Here is a 15004-nt window from a genome sequence, read left to right on the forward strand (position 1 = left end):
ATGTATGTAGAACCATCTGTAAGAACTGGTCAGATGTATGGAGAACCATCTGTAAGAACTGGTCAGATCTATCAGATGTATCAGATGTATCAGATGGTTGAAGTATTGAACTGGTCAGATGTATGGAGAACCATCTGTAAGAACTGGTCACATGTATGGAGAACCATCTGTAAGAACTGGTCAGATGTATGGAGAACCATCTGTAAGAACTGGTCAGATGTATCAGATGTATCAGATGGTTGAAGTATTGAACTGGTCAGATGTATGGAGAACCATCTGTAAGAACTGGTCAGATGTATGGAGAACCATCTGGGATGACTGGACGTGACGATGGAGGGCTGGGTCTGAGGACCACCTAGAGAGAGATGCCTTTCTTTGGCTGGTGGAGACAAAAAAGAAAGAAGAAAAAAAAGGTAAAAGTTACAAGATGGTGGTGACGAACTGGAGGAAGCGCTTCATGGCGTGTCGGGGGTTGTCGGTGGAGATGTCGGCGTGTGCGCGACATGTGCTATACTTTAGCTGTTGGAAATAGCAGATCTACAAGCTCAAGCTCATTATGAGCTTGTAGATCTGCCTTTTTTTTATCGTAAAAATGTGGCTCAAATCTTTGAATATATATATATTCGTCCGGAGTGAACATTTTAAATTCAAATCGTTGCTTCTGGGGGAGGGGGTGGTGGGAGGGGGGTCGGGTCTCTGGAACAACATATTTTAATCAGACCAGTGTGTGTCCAGTGGAAACCTCGTATGAATCTGATCTCAGGTCAGAATGGGTTGATCAGACCAGTGTGTGTCCAGTGGAAACCTCGTATGAATCTGATCTCAGGTCAGAATGGGTTATGATGGGGGGGGGGGGGGGGGGTCCGCGGCCAAATTCAGATAATCCTGGGAGGGGGGGGGGGGGGGGGGGCAAATAACCGGTGTTTGGGATTTGAAAAGGAGTTTTTGGAGAAAAAAAAAACAACCAGTTTACAAGATGGTGGTGACGAACTCCAGGAAGCGCTTGGCGTAGGTGTCCGGGTTGACGGTGGAGATGTCGGCGTGCGCGCCGTGCTTCACCGTCTTGGCGGCGTGCGCCGCCTTCTTGCGCGCGTCGTACGGCGTCAGGATGCCCACGATGGCCATGAAGTACACCTCGCGCCGTGCCGCGCCGCCGCCGTGGCTCCCGATGGCGTACAGGTCCCCGTCGTCGACCACCCCATGAGGACCCAACAGGTCCCCGTCCTGGCGGCGCTGCTGCTGCTCGCCATCGTCGTCCTCCTCGATCCCCGTCGTCTCGTCGCTCCTCCTCCTCCTACTCCCCTCGGCCTCCTCGCGCTCCCCTCTCTCCACGTCGTGGATGCCCAGCAGGAGGCGGTAGTCCATCACCTTGAGCGTGGAGCCCAGGAAGTCCACGTCGCGCCTCAGCTTCTCCAGGAACTGGCGCTTGTTGTCACCGCCGTCGTTTCCGTTTCCGACGACGTCGTCGAGGTACAGCCGCCGTTCCTCGCGCAGGAAGTCCACGTCCTTCAGCGTGGGCAGCGGCTTGGCGCGCTCCCGCGGCGACGCCTCGCGCGCCACCGTGGAGCCCTTCAGGTCGTACTTGCGGTGGACGGCGCGGCGCCGGCCGAAGGCGTTGCGTGTCACCACGGCGAAGGTGTCGGCGCCCTCCAGGGTCAGCTTGTACATGCCGAGGAACTGCGGCAGCAGCGTGCGCCCGTGGCACTCCACCACGAACTGGTGGTAGCGCTTCAGCACGTTGTGGATCTCCGACACGTCCTCGGCCGACACCGTCTTCACCACCAGCCGCCGGTCGGAGCTGTGGAAGATGCGCTCGTTGTTGTCGTTGTCGTCAGCGGAGGAGGAGGAGGAGCTACGGGTGGGGGCGCCGTGCGTCAGCGAGGCAGCGTAGTCCTGGTCGTCGAGGCCGAAGCGCGCGCGGACGTCACGGAACACCACGGGGCAGTACTCCTTGAACTTGAAGCGGGCGGGCAGGTGCTCGCGGCTGAACAGGTGGTTATCCACGCGCAGCTTGCAGTGGGCCTTGAAGTCGTCGGGGAGGAGCATGAGGGGCACGGGCAGCGCCGACAGGTCGGCCACCGTGTGGGCCACGCCCCACATCAGGACGTTGAGCACGGGCTCGCCGGCCACGAACAGCTTGGCCTTCTGCCCGATGAAGTGCCTCTTCTTCGTCTTGGTCCGCGGCTCCGACGTCGCCAACGACGACACGAGCGCCATCTCAGCGCCTGTTAGCGTTGCTAGCAGTTAGCCGGGCCCGGTGGGGTGTGGGGTGGTGTTGGTGGTGGGGGGGGATTAACTGAAAAGCGTGAAATCTCCTGAAGGCGTCGGTTTGCCAAACGTCGAACTATTGCGGAACCGGAGCTCCGAGCGAAGCCTGTTATTCGATGCCGGGGAAAATCGACGCGACGACGATTATGACGTCAGTTTTGTTTGGCAAACTTCGAGTCATATTTGGACGTTTTGGGCCCCAGTGTTAGCCTGGTGGGATGTGAGATTAAAATAAACTAGAGGATTCGCAATTTTTTGGTAAAAACGTGTAAAACTCATTATTAGACATTATAAACCATTATCTGGTCCAATCTCGTCAGAGGCGCGGAATGAGTTAAATTCCCCAGTGATAATGCATGGAGAACTTACGTCATGATTATGTGTCTGAGCAAATCGACATGTTACGTCATGATGATGTACGATGATAAGAGCGCCGCTCACTTCACACGGGTTTGACTTTATTTTAAAGATCGATGTAGCCAATATGACCCAAAATGTCGGTAGAAAACGACCTAGCCTAGCCTAGCCTAGCGACGCAGAGAGCTCCGCTCTGGGAGAACAGCGAGACTGATCGTTATGTTGAGCAGGATTGGAACCCAGGAGGGATGGGAAGGAAAGTCTAATGATGAGCCTAACGAGCCATGCTATACGAGAAGCTGCTGGAATAAGACAATCTCAGACTTATTTCATGCTCAAAAAAATCTAATGATTGGGAATTGGATCGCGAGCAAAGAAACGTGATCGGGACATCGCGATCAACCCATCGTGGGAACCAAAAGATCAGAGCACCGTCCCGTCCCGCAACATTTCAGATGACTATAAAATATGACTTATACAAACTAAATGAAAAAATACTAAAATCTGACCCTGATGAAGGCCCATGATGCAGGCCGGAACGCGTTGGTCGTGTTTTTAACCCTTTTAATATGAAATAAAGGATTTTTTCTACTTCAACTGGACAGAGAGCTGCCTTGGACCCTCTTGTAAGTTCCTCCTTCCACAGTGAAATTGACTCAATAAGGTATAGAACCTTTTAAGAACTCTTGCTTTGCTTTATGAAACCCTCTCCAAAGAGCACCCTGTCTACAGTTTTATCTACATAAAGGACCCACGTATAGCGCTTCTTTTTTTCTTTTTTTTTCTGATAGGCTACTAAAATTTGCTACCCAAATCGGGGTGCATACTTAGTTTAGACTAGTCATTGGTTAGACATGGGTTAAGGTTAGGTTTAGGTGTGCTGCCCCGTGGGAGGTTAGGTTTAGGTTGAGGGTTTTAGATAGGTTGTAGTTGTAGGACTAATGACTGGTCTAACCATTGACTAGTCTAAACCAAAAACTGTCTAAACTAAGTACTGCACCCTAAAAATCAACACAACAGGCCTGGGCCATGGCTCAGTGGTCCAGGAACCTTGGCTGGTAGTCCAGTCTGGCAGTGTGCCGCGGGTTCGACTCCCGATCCCGACGGCCTTTACTGCATCTCTCCCCCCCCCCCCATCTCTCTCCCCATCTCCTGTCAGCCTATACTGTCTGTCCCTCCATAAAAACATATAAAAAAAAGCCGAAAGCCACAAAAAAATTACATAAAAAAAAAGAAAAATCAACACATGAAATCCTTTTAATTATTTTGTCGTCAACTGAAAACACATTTTATTTATAGTTTTTCATATCGTAACATAAAATAATCCAGACAGAAAGAATAGTAGTTGTTAGTTTGTAGATCTGCTTTTTGAGCAGTGGTTCCCAAAACCGTTCAGAGCGAGACCCCAAACCCATATAGTGAAAATAGCAGATCTACAAAAGCTCACATTGAACTCGTAGATCGGCTAATTTCAATACTTCTTAAACACGTTTTCCAGTTCATGATATTTCTTAAATGTCTTTATTTACGGAGTTACTGGGAAAAATAAAATGTGTTTGTTTTGAATTCATGAAAATGTTTGCTTTTTGGGGATTTCTTATTTTATTTCTTATTTTTTTGGATGTTTGAAATAATATAAAATACAAATAAAGGGACCCATAAATATGTGGCCGCGACCCATAAATGGGTCCCGAGACACTGCTTGGGAACCAGTGGTCTAGGGGCTGTATTTTGCGTGTCTTAAGTACCAGGTCTTATTACCTAACTTGAGTAAACTAAAGATCTGGAGGTGTGATCAATGCTCTTTGGCCACTCAGAATAGCCAAATGGCATTGATCACGCCTCCAGGTCTTTTACTCAGTTTACTCAAGTTAGGTAATAAGACCTGGTACTTAAAGGTATATTCAGTGATTTCACTTAAATCAAATATCACTTCTTTTTTTGTTTTGTTGTGATAATCCTCCCTACTATAGAGTGCGCTGACCATATAAGGAGTTCCTCCCTGTCCCCAGTTAACCCCTGGGGGTCAAAGAACCTTAGGTTTCGTTTTTTACTCTCTATCCTGATTGGACGAAAGGCTGGGTCCCACAGCCAAAAACGAAACCTAAGGTTTTTTGAGTGAAATCACTGAATATACCTTTAAGACACGCAAAATACAGCCCCAGATGTTCTAGAATCTAGATTCTAGATGTAGAATACATCTAGATGTTCTAGATTCTAGACGTAGAATCTAGACGTAGAATACATCTAGATTCTAGACATATAATAACAACACAATGTTGGAACAATCAACTACATAAACCAGTGGTTCTCAAACTGCTTCAAGTCAAGGACCCCCAAATGGACACTTGTCAGCACGCAGACCCCCGTTTGAAAATATATGCCAGGGACCCCCATGAGCGAAGAATTAACACGGCTCTAGCAGGGATTTCAGTTTGGCCTACGGACCCCCCAATTAATGGCATTTCTATCTCTGGGACCCCCACTTATATTGTAACATATATATGTTAACACTCTTTAGAGTTACAGACCCAATGAGGGTCCATTTGGTCCCGAACTATCTTCTAGCTGGGGACCCCCTGGAACTCCCTCAAGGACCCCTGGGGGTCCCCGGACCCCACTTTGGGAACCACCGACAAAACATTTGCTTGTATTAAAAATAAAAATAAACGGATCGGACAAGACTATTGACCATGGCAGTAGAAATAAGGCATTGATGATAAGTATTGATCATGGCAGTAGAAATAATAAGGCATTGATAATTGATAATTTGTATTGATAACGAGCACCTTATTGATCAGGCTTATCGAGCCAGGTTCTTATCGAGCCCACTATATTGAGCATTATTTTGTGGAAAGACGGGAGACGATAAATTCTGAACAGAACCAGTATCTTTTACTCTAGGGCCTTCAAATACAGAACTTTTCAAACAGACGGAAGGCACAATTGACCTTTTTTACCAATAAAATAATATAAAATAAACTGTTAACTGTTTAATGAGTACCGTCACTTCAAGTGTCATTGTATTTACCCGCACAGCGCTGGTTGGCAGCAGTTTTGTTTTCGTCGACTGAAACCAAGACGAAAAATGTTCGTCGACTAGCTATTTTCACTGACAAAAACAAATGGAAACTAAATGAAAACTAAGCTACGATGACTAAAACTAAGACTAAATATACTGACAATTTCGTCAACAAATAAAAACTAGACTAAAATGTTAGGAAGGGACTAGTGGACAAGAGATCCAGTATAAGTCATTTTACACTTGGTTGCATGCTGACAATAGCCGATCTACAAGCTCACAACGCGACGCGTTGTGAGCTTGTAGATCAGCTATTTTCAGCAAGTGTAAAATAAGTAATTATGACGGCAACAAGGCCCGCCAAAATACATTTTAGTCGACTAAATCACCTGTAGATTTAGTCGACTAAAATCTTATGACATTTAGTCGACTAAAACTAGACTAACACTAATACATTCCAGGTGACTAAAATGTGACTAAGACTAAGTGAAAACTATTCAAGAGACTATGACTAAAACTAAAATAGAAATTTGCTGCCAAAAACAACACTGGTTGGCAGGTATCAAATTCAATACAGTTTTAGACCGACATGTTTGTGCCAGCGTGGATGATTACTGTTATTTATTGATCACCTCTTGTCTCGATCGTTTTAAACATGACGTCATGGACCGCTATGCTCCATAACAGGCTTGATAAGACCAACGCTTATTGATAACGGTTACTCGATAATCATGTCATCAGGGTTTTTTTCCCCCCGGGCATCGGTTATCGAGCTCCATCCCTATTGATAAGTATTGACAAACACTTATTTTAAACAAAGTTCAGGGTAGGCTAAGTGGTATTTGTCTTTGTTTAAAACAGGTGTTATTGTACAGGTGTTTAAAACATGTGATAAAGGTACAGGTGTTTAAAATATGTGATATTATTTGTACAGGTGTTTAAAATAGGTGTTAATGTACAGGTGTTTAAAACAGGTGATAAATGTACAGGTGTTTAAAACAGGTGATAAATGTACAGGTGTTTAAAACAGGTGATAAATGTACAGGTGTTTAAAACAGGTGATAAAGGTACAGGTGTTTAAAACAGGTGATAAATGTACAGGTGTTTAAAACAGGTGATAAATGTACAGGTGTTTAAAACAGGTGATAAATGTACAGGTGCTTAAAATATGTGTTAATGTACAGGTGTTTAAAACAGGTGATAAATGTACAGGTGTTTAAAACAGGTGATAAATGTACAGGTGTTTAAAACAGGTGATAAAGGTACAGGTGTGGCATTGTCTTGACATTCATATATTTTGCCGTACAAAAATAATAAAAATGAGTCATTATAAAATGGTATAAAATGTAATGTTTTCATGTTATGGAAAGAGAGGCACAGATGAAAAGATCTTTGAATATGACATTCTTCTGGCATATAAAATGTAATCTCATATTTATATTAATGTAATGTAATGTATATTTATATTAAGGCTGTTGTTGTCGGGGTGAAACCGTATTGTGTCTAAACCGCAAATGTAACTTTTTAAAAATAGCAATATTATTGTACCGATCTAAAGTAGGGCTGACAACGATTGTTACAAATTTAAATTCACGATTGTCACACAAAAATGTGTTTATTGCGTTGATCATTGGAACGTTAGTTTGTGTTTCTGTTTAGCTTTAAATAATAATCACAAATTGCACATAAACTTTTTGCTGTCAAAATCAACACGGCTTTGAAATATATTCTTTCTTTGTCGTCAACTGAAAGAAATCATTTTACTTATTGGTTTTCCTGTCATAACATCAAATAATCCAGACAGTAGGAACTGTAGTTATATTTCTTTGACCTCTGCAGTTTAATTTATTATTTTAATTGTATTTTTCTTTTTTTTTACATTTTCTTCTTAGCTTCGTAGCTTGTAGTTGACATCTTCCAAGATGGAAACAAAAAATAACTGTGTTTATCTCTAATAATTACTTGCGTAATAATTGTGTCAGGCCTATCTAGTTCAAAACACGTCGCATTGCGTTTTGAGCTAAATTGTAGATCGGCATATTTTTTTGCCGAATTTTTTCCGAATTTATTAACACAAAAACTACTCGCCATATAGAATCCAACCGGCAACTGCTTCTGGCGGAACGTTCCGTCAGAACGGTGTCGCGCGGTCACAGCGGCTGCCTGAAGAGCTGAATAACTTTAAATCTACGGAGCTCTCCATGGTTTTGACAAAACGCAGTCTTTTCTGATTATCCGGTGATCCTGATCGGAACATTGGCGCTTCCTAGAGCAAGGATGGCCTCATTTTAGCTCGCTAGCATTGGCGCTAATTATTTAGCATCTAAAATGGACGCCCAAACCGGACGTGCATCACACTAAAACCAAGTAGATCCGGGTCGGCAGTCAAGCGCTGGCATCTGCGTCCACCAGGTGGCAGTGATACGGTTTAAGGCATTCACTTACGAGTAAAAATCACACCTGTGTTAACTGAGCGGTGCACGCTGTTAAAACTTAAATATAAAAATATGGATTCGGAAGGTTTCCTCCCGATGACAACAACAACTCTGGACAGGCACGAATGAGCAGCTTTAGCACGCGGTTAGCTTTAGCAAGCAGTTAGCTTTAGCACGTAGTTAGCTTGAACACACAATTAAGCTTTAGCACACAATTAGCTTTAGCATGTGGTTTTAAATTACTTTTGAATAGATTGATTACAAAAAACAACTTGACAGAATACTATTTAAAAACAACAATACAGTAAAATAAAGATATGTCCAGACCGCGGACACTTTAGATTGACACATAAAGTAACAGCTTCCTCGCGTTAAAGTAGTAACAAAATCATTGAAAAGTGACAGCGGAATAATTCCTGGAGTTGTACAACGCTGGGCTCTGGTCCTCTTACAACCTGGAGCTACGCTATGACGCTAACATGCTAACCCTAACCCTGTACAACCTGGAGCTATGCTACACTACGAGGCCGAAGCGCGCGCGGACGTCACGGAACACCACGGGGCAGTACTCCTTGAACTTGAAGCGGGCGGGCAGGTGCTCGCGGCTGAACAGGTGGTTATCCACGCGCAGCTTGCAGTGGGCCTTGAAGTCGTCGGGGAGGAGCATGAGGGGCACGGGCAGCGCCGACAGGTCGGCCACCGTGTGGGCCACGCCCCACATCAGGACGTTGAGCACGGGCTCGCCGGCCACGAACAGCTTGGCCTTCTGCCCGATGAAGTGCCTCTTCTTCGTCTTGGTCCGCGGCTCCGACGTCGCCAACGACGACACGAGCGCCATCTCAGCGCCTGTTAGCGTTGCTAGCAGTTAGCCGGGCCCGGTGGGGTGTGGGGTGGTGTTGGTGGTGGGGGGGGATTAACTGAAAAGCGTGAAATCTCCTGAAGGCGTCGGTTTGCCAAACGTCGAACTATTGCGGAACCGGAGCTCCGAGCGAAGCCTGTTATTCGATGCCGGGGAAAATCGACGCGACGACGATTATGACGTCAGTTTTGTTTGGCAAACTTCGAGTCATATTTGGACGTTTTGGGCCCCAGTGTTAGCCTGGTGGGATGTGAGATTAAAATAAACTAGAGGATTCGCAATTTTTTGGTAAAAACGTGTAAAACTCATTATTAGACATTATAAACCATTATCTGGTCCAATCTCGTCAGAGGCGCGGAATGAGTTAAATTCCCCAGTGATAATGCATGGAGAACTTACGTCATGATTATGTGTCTGAGCAAATCGACATGTTACGTCATGATGATGTACGATGATAAGAGCGCCGCTCACTTCACACGGGTTTGACTTTATTTTAAAGATCGATGTAGCCAATATGACCCAAAATGTCGGTAGAAAACGACCTAGCCTAGCCTAGCCTAGCGACGCAGAGAGCTCCGCTCTGGGAGAACAGCGAGACTGATCGTTATGTTGAGCAGGATTGGAACCCAGGAGGGATGGGAAGGAAAGTCTAATGATGAGCCTAACGAGCCATGCTATACGAGAAGCTGCTGGAATAAGACAATCTCAGACTTATTTCATGCTCAAAAAAATCTAATGATTGGGAATTGGATCGCGAGCAAAGAAACGTGATCGGGACATCGCGATCAACCCATCGTGGGAACCAAAAGATCAGAGCACCGTCCCGTCCCGCAACATTTCAGATGACTATAAAATATGACTTATACAAACTAAATGAAAAAATACTAAAATCTGACCCTGATGAAGGCCCATGATGCAGGCCGGAACGCGTTGGTCGTGTTTTTAACCCTTTTAATATGAAATAAAGGATTTTTTCTACTTCAACTGGACAGAGAGCTGCCTTGGACCCTCTTGTAAGTTCCTCCTTCCACAGTGAAATTGACTCAATAAGGTATAGAACCTTTTAAGAACTCTTGCTTTGCTTTATGAAACCCTCTCCAAAGAGCACCCTGTCTACAGTTTTATCTACATAAAGGACCCACGTATAGCGCTTCTTTTTTTCTTTTTTTTTCTGATAGGCTACTAAAATTTGCTACCCAAATCGGGGTGCATACTTAGTTTAGACTAGTCATTGGTTAGACATGGGTTAAGGTTAGGTTTAGGTGTGCTGCCCCGTGGGAGGTTAGGTTTAGGTTGAGGGTTTTAGATAGGTTGTAGTTGTAGGACTAATGACTGGTCTAACCATTGACTAGTCTAAACCAAAAACTGTCTAAACTAAGTACTGCACCCTAAAAATCAACACAACAGGCCTGGGCCATGGCTCAGTGGTCCAGGAACCTTGGCTGGTAGTCCAGTCTGGCAGTGTGCCGCGGGTTCGACTCCCGATCCCGACGGCCTTTACTGCATCTCTCCCCCCCCCCCCATCTCTCTCCCCATCTCCTGTCAGCCTATACTGTCTGTCCCTCCATAAAAACATATAAAAAAAAGCCGAAAGCCACAAAAAAATTACATAAAAAAAAAGAAAAATCAACACATGAAATCCTTTTAATTATTTTGTCGTCAACTGAAAACACATTTTATTTATAGTTTTTCATATCGTAACATAAAATAATCCAGACAGAAAGAATAGTAGTTGTTAGTTTGTAGATCTGCTTTTTGAGCAGTGGTTCCCAAAACCGTTCAGAGCGAGACCCCAAACCCATATAGTGAAAATAGCAGATCTACAAAAGCTCACATTGAACTCGTAGATCGGCTAATTTCAATACTTCTTAAACACGTTTTCCAGTTCATGATATTTCTTAAATGTCTTTATTTACGGAGTTACTGGGAAAAATAAAATGTGTTTGTTTTGAATTCATGAAAATGTTTGCTTTTTGGGGATTTCTTATTTTATTTCTTATTTTTTTGGATGTTTGAAATAATATAAAATACAAATAAAGGGACCCATAAATATGTGGCCGCGACCCATAAATGGGTCCCGAGACACTGCTTGGGAACCAGTGGTCTAGGGGCTGTATTTTGCGTGTCTTAAGTACCAGGTCTTATTACCTAACTTGAGTAAACTAAAGATCTGGAGGTGTGATCAATGCTCTTTGGCCACTCAGAATAGCCAAATGGCATTGATCACGCCTCCAGGTCTTTTACTCAGTTTACTCAAGTTAGGTAATAAGACCTGGTACTTAAAGGTATATTCAGTGATTTCACTTAAATCAAATATCACTTCTTTTTTTGTTTTGTTGTGATAATCCTCCCTACTATAGAGTGCGCTGACCATATAAGGAGTTCCTCCCTGTCCCCAGTTAACCCCTGGGGGTCAAAGAACCTTAGGTTTCGTTTTTTACTCTCTATCCTGATTGGACGAAAGGCTGGGTCCCACAGCCAAAAACGAAACCTAAGGTTTTTTGAGTGAAATCACTGAATATACCTTTAAGACACGCAAAATACAGCCCCAGATGTTCTAGAATCTAGATTCTAGATGTAGAATACATCTAGATGTTCTAGATTCTAGACGTAGAATCTAGACGTAGAATACATCTAGATTCTAGACATATAATAACAACACAATGTTGGAACAATCAACTACATAAACCAGTGGTTCTCAAACTGCTTCAAGTCAAGGACCCCCAAATGGACACTTGTCAGCACGCAGACCCCCGTTTGAAAATATATGCCAGGGACCCCCATGAGCGAAGAATTAACACGGCTCTAGCAGGGATTTCAGTTTGGCCTACGGACCCCCCAATTAATGGCATTTCTATCTCTGGGACCCCCACTTATATTGTAACATATATATGTTAACACTCTTTAGAGTTACAGACCCAATGAGGGTCCATTTGGTCCCGAACTATCTTCTAGCTGGGGACCCCCTGGAACTCCCTCAAGGACCCCTGGGGGTCCCCGGACCCCACTTTGGGAACCACCGACAAAACATTTGCTTGTATTAAAAATAAAAATAAACGGATCGGACAAGACTATTGACCATGGCAGTAGAAATAAGGCATTGATGATAAGTATTGATCATGGCAGTAGAAATAATAAGGCATTGATAATTGATAATTTGTATTGATAACGAGCACCTTATTGATCAGGCTTATCGAGCCAGGTTCTTATCGAGCCCACTATATTGAGCATTATTTTGTGGAAAGACGGGAGACGATAAATTCTGAACAGAACCAGTATCTTTTACTCTAGGGCCTTCAAATACAGAACTTTTCAAACAGACGGAAGGCACAATTGACCTTTTTTACCAATAAAATAATATAAAATAAACTGTTAACTGTTTAATGAGTACCGTCACTTCAAGTGTCATTGTATTTACCCGCACAGCGCTGGTTGGCAGCAGTTTTGTTTTCGTCGACTGAAACCAAGACGAAAAATGTTCGTCGACTAGCTATTTTCACTGACAAAAACAAATGGAAACTAAATGAAAACTAAGCTACGATGACTAAAACTAAGACTAAATATACTGACAATTTCGTCAACAAATAAAAACTAGACTAAAATGTTAGGAAGGGACTAGTGGACAAGAGATCCAGTATAAGTCATTTTACACTTGGTTGCATGCTGACAATAGCCGATCTACAAGCTCACAACGCGACGCGTTGTGAGCTTGTAGATCAGCTATTTTCAGCAAGTGTAAAATAAGTAATTATGACGGCAACAAGGCCCGCCAAAATACATTTTAGTCGACTAAATCACCTGTAGATTTAGTCGACTAAAATCTTATGACATTTAGTCGACTAAAACTAGACTAACACTAATACATTCCAGGTGACTAAAATGTGACTAAGACTAAGTGAAAACTATTCAAGAGACTATGACTAAAACTAAAATAGAAATTTGCTGCCAAAAACAACACTGGTTGGCAGGTATCAAATTCAATACAGTTTTAGACCGACATGTTTGTGCCAGCGTGGATGATTACTGTTATTTATTGATCACCTCTTGTCTCGATCGTTTTAAACATGACGTCATGGACCGCTATGCTCCATAACAGGCTTGATAAGACCAACGCTTATTGATAACGGTTACTCGATAATCATGTCATCAGGGTTTTTTTCCCCCCGGGCATCGGTTATCGAGCTCCATCCCTATTGATAAGTATTGACAAACACTTATTTTAAACAAAGTTCAGGGTAGGCTAAGTGGTATTTGTCTTTGTTTAAAACAGGTGTTATTGTACAGGTGTTTAAAACATGTGATAAAGGTACAGGTGTTTAAAATATGTGATATTATTTGTACAGGTGTTTAAAATAGGTGTTAATGTACAGGTGTTTAAAACAGGTGATAAATGTACAGGTGTTTAAAACAGGTGATAAATGTACAGGTGTTTAAAACAGGTGATAAATGTACAGGTGTTTAAAACAGGTGATAAAGGTACAGGTGTTTAAAACAGGTGATAAATGTACAGGTGTTTAAAACAGGTGATAAATGTACAGGTGTTTAAAACAGGTGATAAATGTACAGGTGCTTAAAATATGTGTTAATGTACAGGTGTTTAAAACAGGTGATAAATGTACAGGTGTTTAAAACAGGTGATAAATGTACAGGTGTTTAAAACAGGTGATAAAGGTACAGGTGTGGCATTGTCTTGACATTCATATATTTTGCCGTACAAAAATAATAAAAATGAGTCATTATAAAATGGTATAAAATGTAATGTTTTCATGTTATGGAAAGAGAGGCACAGATGAAAAGATCTTTGAATATGACATTCTTCTGGCATATAAAATGTAATCTCATATTTATATTAATGTAATGTAATGTATATTTATATTAAGGCTGTTGTTGTCGGGGTGAAACCGTATTGTGTCTAAACCGCAAATGTAACTTTTTAAAAATAGCAATATTATTGTACCGATCTAAAGTAGGGCTGACAACGATTGTTACAAATTTAAATTCACGATTGTCACACAAAAATGTGTTTATTGCGTTGATCATTGGAACGTTAGTTTGTGTTTCTGTTTAGCTTTAAATAATAATCACAAATTGCACATAAACTTTTTGCTGTCAAAATCAACACGGCTTTGAAATATATTCTTTCTTTGTCGTCAACTGAAAGAAATCATTTTACTTATTGGTTTTCCTGTCATAACATCAAATAATCCAGACAGTAGGAACTGTAGTTATATTTCTTTGACCTCTGCAGTTTAATTTATTATTTTAATTGTATTTTTCTTTTTTTTTACATTTTCTTCTTAGCTTCGTAGCTTGTAGTTGACATCTTCCAAGATGGAAACAAAAAATAACTGTGTTTATCTCTAATAATTACTTGCGTAATAATTGTGTCAGGCCTATCTAGTTCAAAACACGTCGCATTGCGTTTTGAGCTAAATTGTAGATCGGCATATTTTTTTGCCGAATTTTTTCCGAATTTATTAACACAAAAACTACTCGCCATATAGAATCCAACCGGCAACTGCTTCTGGCGGAACGTTCCGTCAGAACGGTGTCGCGCGGTCACAGCGGCTGCCTGAAGAGCTGAATAACTTTAAATCTACGGAGCTCTCCATGGTTTTGACAAAACGCAGTCTTTTCTGATTATCCGGTGATCCTGATCGGAACATTGGCGCTTCCTAGAGCAAGGATGGCCTCATTTTAGCTCGCTAGCATTGGCGCTAATTATTTAGCATCTAAAATGGACGCCCAAACCGGACGTGCATCACACTAAAACCAAGTAGATCCGGGTCGGCAGTCAAGCGCTGGCATCTGCGTCCACCAGGTGGCAGTGATACGGTTTAAGGCATTCACTTACGAGTAAAAATCACACCTGTGTTAACTGAGCGGTGCACGCTGTTAAAACTTAAATATAAAAATATGGATTCGGAAGGTTTCCTCCCGATGACAACAACAACTCTGGACAGGCACGAATGAGCAGCTTTAGCACGCGGTTAGCTTTAGCAAGCAGTTAGCTTTAGCACGTAGTTAGCTTGAACACACAATTAAGCTTTAGCACACAATTAG

General features: G+C 42.6%; 1 protein-coding gene across 1 annotated transcript; it reads right to left on the minus strand.

The window, feature by feature from the left end:
* Positions 1-969: 969 nt before the first annotated feature.
* On the minus strand, positions 970-2172 carry LOC310867168 (phosphatidylinositol 5-phosphate 4-kinase type-2 beta-like; the record flags this gene model as incomplete). Its single annotated transcript, XM_083777019.1, has 1 exon — positions 970-2172. The coding sequence occupies exon 1, from the start codon at positions 2098-2100 to the stop codon at positions 970-972; it is 1131 nt and encodes a 376-aa protein (XP_083633145.1). The 5' UTR covers positions 2101-2172.
* Positions 2173-15004: the final 12832 nt, after the last annotated feature.

The sequence above is a fragment of the Protomyctophum parallelum genome, assembly GCF_964188405.1.
Source record: "Protomyctophum parallelum genome assembly, chromosome: 11".
Lineage (NCBI taxonomy): Eukaryota > Metazoa > Chordata > Actinopteri > Myctophiformes > Myctophidae > Protomyctophum > Protomyctophum parallelum.